At 33.6% G+C, this 6,670-nt stretch overlaps 1 protein-coding gene across 1 annotated transcript; it reads right to left on the bottom strand.

The window, feature by feature from the left end:
* Positions 1-1,322: 1,322 nt before the first annotated feature.
* On the bottom strand, positions 1,323-6,461 carry LOC147079483 (DNA repair protein Rad1-like). Its single transcript, XM_085960789.1, has 3 exons — positions 6,276-6,461; positions 3,068-3,193; positions 1,323-1,469 (listed from the first exon to the last, which is right to left on the bottom strand). Exons 1-3 carry the CDS (start codon positions 6,459-6,461, stop codon positions 1,323-1,325), a joined length of 459 nt encoding a protein of 152 aa, XP_085816915.1.
* Positions 6,462-6,670: the final 209 nt, after the last annotated feature.

Below are 6,670 nucleotides of genomic sequence, written 5' to 3'. Positions count from 1 at the left end.
ACAAGGTTCTCGGGAGTGCATTGAGCGATTTCGCAAAATCCTACAATAAAGTGATAAAACAGTTGTATCTAGAAAAATGGCAGACGCTGTGCATTCAACTTGACTTGGACTTGACCAAATAATGAATATATTGTTTAAGGAGAATTATTATTGTTCTAACTAATGTTGCCGTTGTAAATGAGGCAACTTCCTTAACTTGTAATTTCACCTAATAATAAAAAATAATAAACTTTAGAACATTACTTTAAGCCGCCGATTTTCTCACCTTCCGATTACATTGCGAGAATGCATTTAGCTCGGCCTAGACAGACAGCCATACAAAGTAAATTCTATTCATTACCATTTCTTTTAGATACTGATAATGATATCTTTTACATACTGGCACAATTCCAACTCACCAGATTACAGGATTACTGGAAAACTTATCGATTGTTCAGTATTCCAATATTCATTGGACAAATAATGTCAAGGAATCCATTTTTGTTGATAATGCGATGCCTTCATTTTTCGGATAATAATGAAAACAGAGATTGATGGTACATAATCGGTAGGCTTGACTTACTTAAAAAAAGTATGTCTTTCTGAATGTAAAACAACCTGTAAATACGACAACGCAGATTATTCATTAGAGCTTAACACACAATTATTAAAACATTTGTCAACCCCTGGTTTACATAAATATATATATATAGATAACATAAGAAAATATGACAAAAACATATATTATAAACATGTTAGGCACACAAGGTGTTCATTAACTTTAGACTAGTTTCACTGCAAGGAATATATCACAAGATTGTATGAACCAATTCTCATTAGTGACCTCCCATTTTTCTTGGCGTTATCATATGAACATAAATGAAAGGATCTAGTCATTAAAAATAATATGGACTCTCAGTAAACAAGAAGTCCAGACACTTGGGATAACACACCACGGTATGGAGAGGTGCATGGTGGGCATAGCCCGTAGAGGACAAAAAAACAAAATAAGTGGACAAGGCGACAAACAAGAATGTGTGATGTAAATTAACTAATAATCATAAATGCAGGACAGGAAGAAGAAACATTAGACAAATCTACTTCTTCGAAAGCTAGACGCTAGCGCCAGTCCAACGCACACAACCGAGAGGAATGCAATCAGCTTGTATCATTGTAATCAGCAATATTACTAATCTTATCGCCTAAAGATCCTAACATAACCTTTTGAACCAACATGACATGAGTAGGTACTATACAACCTTGTAATTCCAAAGCAGTGACACAATATCATCAGTCAGACATTAAATCCACATTTATTTCACAAACTTGTATGAATAGATGCATTAGTCTGCTTCTGCTTCCTCTGTGTCGTCATCGCCGTCCAGAACGAGTGGGATTATGTGGTACTCGATGAACATCTGATGCTGCCCTTCCTTTTCAATCATCTCCTGCACCAGCAACACTCCTCGAGAGTCACACTTCATAGCCACCTGAAAGTAAACAAAAAGCTCAAAGACTTGGATACATACTAAGATATAATGTACCAAGATATTTCTAAGAAAGAAGTCATAATTCCAGGGAAATAGCCGCCAAAAGTAGAGTAGAATAATGATGAATGTCACAAATACATGACCTATTTTCTTAGACTAATATTCTTAGTTGATTAATCATGCACAAGAACAATGCTGTACGGCACGTGCTGTTCATCGTTGTTCTCGTATAAAAATTTTATTCGCAAGAAAAACGCTATAAGGCACATACATGCTATGCTGTTCATCATTATTCTCCTACAGGAATTATTGCTTATTGATTTTTTAATTAAGGATTATTTTTATAATAAATTATTATTCAATTGTGTACCCTGTATGAATAACTACATCTTTGAAATAAAATAATAATTTTATTTGTTTTATTTATTGTATATTTTATTTTGCAAATGTGCCATTCATCGTTGTTCGTTCACACTCTACAATTAACCAAACCGTAACAGTTTGGATACGCTATGGACAATCAAACAAAAATAATACACATTTTTTCAGTCGTAATTATTTGTTTTCATTGAATTAAGAATACATAATATTACAGATGGTACATGCATAGTTAGTTTTTGTAAATTCATTAAGCCCTGCCTAATTCAAACCGTAATAGGTTAAAAAAAAATTATTCTTGAATCTATAAAATATCTAAAATTATTTATAATCTATTGACATAATTTTAGATATTTTGTAAATAGACGAATATTTTTAGAATTACGTATTTTGTCTTACGCAGGTTTAATTGAATTTTAAAAATGAACCAAAACCAAGGCCTGAACAAAAACGATGCATGAGTGCGAGTGAGAAAGTATTCGGCACCCTTACAATCTCTGCGAAACGCGCTAGAGGAAGATAAAAGGTCTACATATGTGTGAGCTAGTTTCCAAAAGTATCGCCGGCAAATCGGGGCGAAACGCTTCACATAGCGTCGATAACCTACGAGCTCGTGTTGCTAAAATTGTTATTTTTTGTGTTAAACATAAAGTCAGTGGTAAATATTTTTAGTTAATTAAGTAGAAAAGATGGTTCTGTGTGTTGTCTTAAAATGTGGTGTAGCCGTACTGATAAGGAAGAAGATGGTATTACGTTTCATAGGTAAGTTGATACATGTCCGTGATAATTTATTTGTATATTATTATATATTTTAATATCAGTGACCTAGTGTTTCTTTAAAATAACTTAAATTATGGATATCTTTATCTAATGGTTGCATTTTGACCGCTTAAAAATACTATATAACGTAAAAAAATAGAAAATTATATTTTAATTCTGAGCGTCTAGTGCGAGCACTAGCGAAATGGTCTATGGTCTCGAACATTGTAGACGAATGCGTTTGCTCGCCCACAAACCAAACGCAAGGCACGCGGCTTCATTTAGCAATGCAACGGGTTGCGTCTAGATGTATTTATAGTCTCAGACCAACACTATTTGCAATTTGTTGTAATGAAAACATACATATGACTGACAAACTTTAGTGTGCACCATTTATGTCAGATTTTAACAGCCTATTTCCACCCTTCACCACTGAAGTAACTCGAAGTACAATTACAAACCTGGGAAGCCATCGAGAGGGCCCTCATGATGAGCCGGAGGTGAGAGAACTTATAACGAAGGTTGACGGCTTCCTCGCAGAAAAAACTGTGGAACATGTCCGATGTCTTGGAAATTTCCACTCGGGACTCATCTTAAGGAAACAAGACAAAATTATCATCAATGTTAATACATAATATCGTCACCGTACTGGCAGAAGTTGGTAAGTAACATATTGATAGTTCTGAGAAAACAGCAAATGAAAATTTGAACTTTTAGGATAGAGCCTCTAGCTTCAATATATACGGTTTCGTTGATCGTTATAATTTCAAAATATAAATTGATTTATGCTAATCTGATACAAATAAAGTTTGGTATAAATAAATGAACAAATGATATTCATTTTATAGGTTTTTATTTAAAAGGTTGCACTTACAAAGTTTTGCTTCTCAAAGAATGAGTGCAAGTATAAGAATAGATACTAAGATGTGAATTAGAAATAACCAGTGGATAGATGAAATGAAATCAAATTATAATAAAATATCAACATTAACATGTAAAAATATTATAAAATTCGACATAAATGGATGTGAAATAAATAAATAAACATAAAAAGGTTGTCGATATGGAAACAATGTTTTCACAAAAAAAAAATCACAAGTTACAGAATCATTGGCACATTTATTTAAACAGAAAAATGTTGTAAAGTCACAATCAATCTTAAAAAAATTATTATAAAAATTAAACCACAAAAATATTGACTTAAGGTAAAAAAAATCTATATTTTCCTCGTTATCTTCTGTTTCCGTTTCTGGAAGTGTGTCCACCGGTAAACTTTTATACCATCCATGCAGTTCTGTTGAAATCATTCCTAAGTCGTTCGAGATCCTTTTTCTTAGCAATCGATATAGGAAGTAGACTTTGTTTAAATTATTTCCAGATTCAAGACTTCTTGCGGCTCTACTTCTTGTAATTTTCGTAAATATTTTTTTATATTCACCATTAAGATCGTATTGATATTGAATTATTATATTATTTTTCAAATTTTAAACATTTTATTTTTAGCCAATAAACTGTGTTTCTATCCTCATCTATTTTTCTATTACTAATTGTACCCTTGCGTAATGCGGCAAAATCGAAAATTTCAGAAAAACTAACTGCTTTGTCTTATGAGGGCGAGCAGATTTACGATTTCTCGTGGAACGGACAGAGCGGAAAATATTCAGCAAATCAATCATAGAATACCCAGACACATGTTTTTTCTATGTTCGATTGCGCTGTGGGCAGAATCTAGTTACATATGTGTATGACCTGATTCTAGGAATATTTGCTCGATTGTATATATTTCTGTGGTAGTTACGATATGTAGGAGAAGTGCTGCAATATTCTGATTTCTTTTCTATCCGCCGCATGTATCATAGAATAATCTCATGTAGTGAATTTCAGAAAGCAGCTGCTTAATCCAGTAAAATAAAGCACTTCCTCTTTTTCCATTCAATTTAGTCCAAGAGATGCAATATGCATCGTTTGGTGAAACAGCTTCGTAGACGGTCAAGTTATAAACATTATTTTTCCTTGAATAATACATTTGGGAAATTGAATTAGAAGGAATTTGCAAAATACTTTGCATGTCAAAATAAATGTAGCAGATATGAAATTACGATCTGTCTCGCATCGATTTTTTTATTAATTTTATCAATTTCTTTTGCTTCATTACATTCCACCTATCTCAGCTTATGACATTGATATTCAACCTCTAAAGAAGCTCTTTCTGTACCAATTGCATTTTGATACATTTGACAAAGAGTGCAGAGATCTTTTTTGGTTTATAAAACGAGAGGTTTTGAGAGGAGAGACAACTTTCTCGTCCTTATATTCAGCAACATTTATAACTCGTACACTTTAGCAATAGAGAGTGACGCATCGAAATATTTTTTCGAAGTTGTTTTCCGGCAATAATGTGATTCAGTCACAGGAAACTTTTAAATGTGATTTTTAACCCTAGTGACCGTTTCTTCGGGGGTTTTGTTTTTGGGGTGTGTTTTCCTCGTTGGTCAGGTTTTCCATTTAGACCTAAGGATTTTTTTGCCTTGAACGCATTTATTATAGGTCCATCACTAATGTGCAAAGTGCTCATAAAGAATTTTTGACACACACGATGAGCAGTTCCATTGTTTTCCAAGTAATATGATCTGGATAATTTATGATTCGGTCTAATATTCGCATTTTTTTTCGAACAGGAGAATTTTCATTAATATTATTAAGGTAATCCTTTTGTCTTGAATAATCTAAACACCAAAATGATCGACAAATCTCATTTCCAGAAAATAGGTATATTTGTGCATCGAAATCTACATGTATCAAAATTAACTTCTTTATGCAATTTGCCTGGCATTTCATGATCTCTTCCTTTCTTGGTTTTTTATGGGAATCCATTTTTACGGAGAGATTTATTAACGTTGAATGCCCAATTACTGACAATTACAGCGAACTGACATATACGTAAGATTGACGTTCGACACATTGCTGTCAGGCATAAATCAGTAAGTGCACACCTACCAACTTCTTCCAGTCTATTTTCTTGATAGTAAAGAATATTATGAGTGGCTTTTAACGGGAAGTGACTTTACTAACAATTGCTTGTGTATAATTTGCATTAATGTACTTACTGATAAAATAAATTGCTATTTTTGACAAACTGGAATAAAAATTTCACCTACTGAGTTATTCCAGACGAAGATTTGATACTCAAAAATCTCGCTGTACACTTGACTCATTTTTCTCAATTTTGTCACCTACCAACTTCTGCCAGTACGGTAATATATTCTATAGGGCGTCATCAATTTTTAGTTGAGGTCACAAAACTCTAGAAACATCTCCACTCCAGGCTTTTGAAGAATAGCGTCTTTGATAAAAACAACATTGATACAATAGTATTAATATGTATAGTTTTTGGTTTTTTGTGTTGCAACTCGGATGCTGTCTTCGAGATCCAAGCGATTTCTGTTCGTTGTTTTCAAAGGGAAAAGATATTGTACACAAAGGTAGGTAGGTTATTTGCAAAAGGCAGCAGCATATCAGTCATTTCCACATGACGCGTACAACTTTAAAAGTTGGACAGATACATATTTCCCATATTATATAGTAGACGTCAATTTGCATTGTTTTGGGGAATCAAATTTTTACCTCATTCCCCAATTCCTGAATTAGATGAATTAAATTATCTCTTACCTGAGGCCCAACTGTGGTAATGGTAAAATGCGGATAGTCAGGAGATATTTGCATCTGGATGACCTCGGAAGACTTCTCCAGGTCGCTAAGCACGGCCAGCAGCTGTGGTCCCTTAACCAGCAGAGTGGCTTGCTCTGACATGTCCTCGTCCCCTTTGAAGTACATCAACTCATCCGCTTCTTGCATTTTTATTTCACAGTCTGTCACCACATCGTCACCAGTCAGAGGTTCCAACCTAAATAAACACGATTTACTTAGCATGTAGATGGCATTTATATTCCTTTTTTTGAAAAGGGAGTTTCGACTATTTATGCAAAATTTAAATAAACATTGTTTGCACCAATATTGTCATAAAACTTTTACCAAATATTCCCGGACATATACCTCTCCAATCA

The sequence above is a fragment of the Rhyacophila brunnea genome, unplaced genomic scaffold (assembly GCF_057557595.1).
Source record: "Rhyacophila brunnea isolate RB1 unplaced genomic scaffold, BYU_Rbru_1.0 scaffold_1, whole genome shotgun sequence".
Lineage (NCBI taxonomy): Eukaryota > Metazoa > Arthropoda > Insecta > Trichoptera > Rhyacophilidae > Rhyacophila > Rhyacophila brunnea.
The sequence above is the reverse complement of the archived record's forward strand: the minus strand, read 5'-3'. Positions and strand labels throughout refer to the sequence as shown.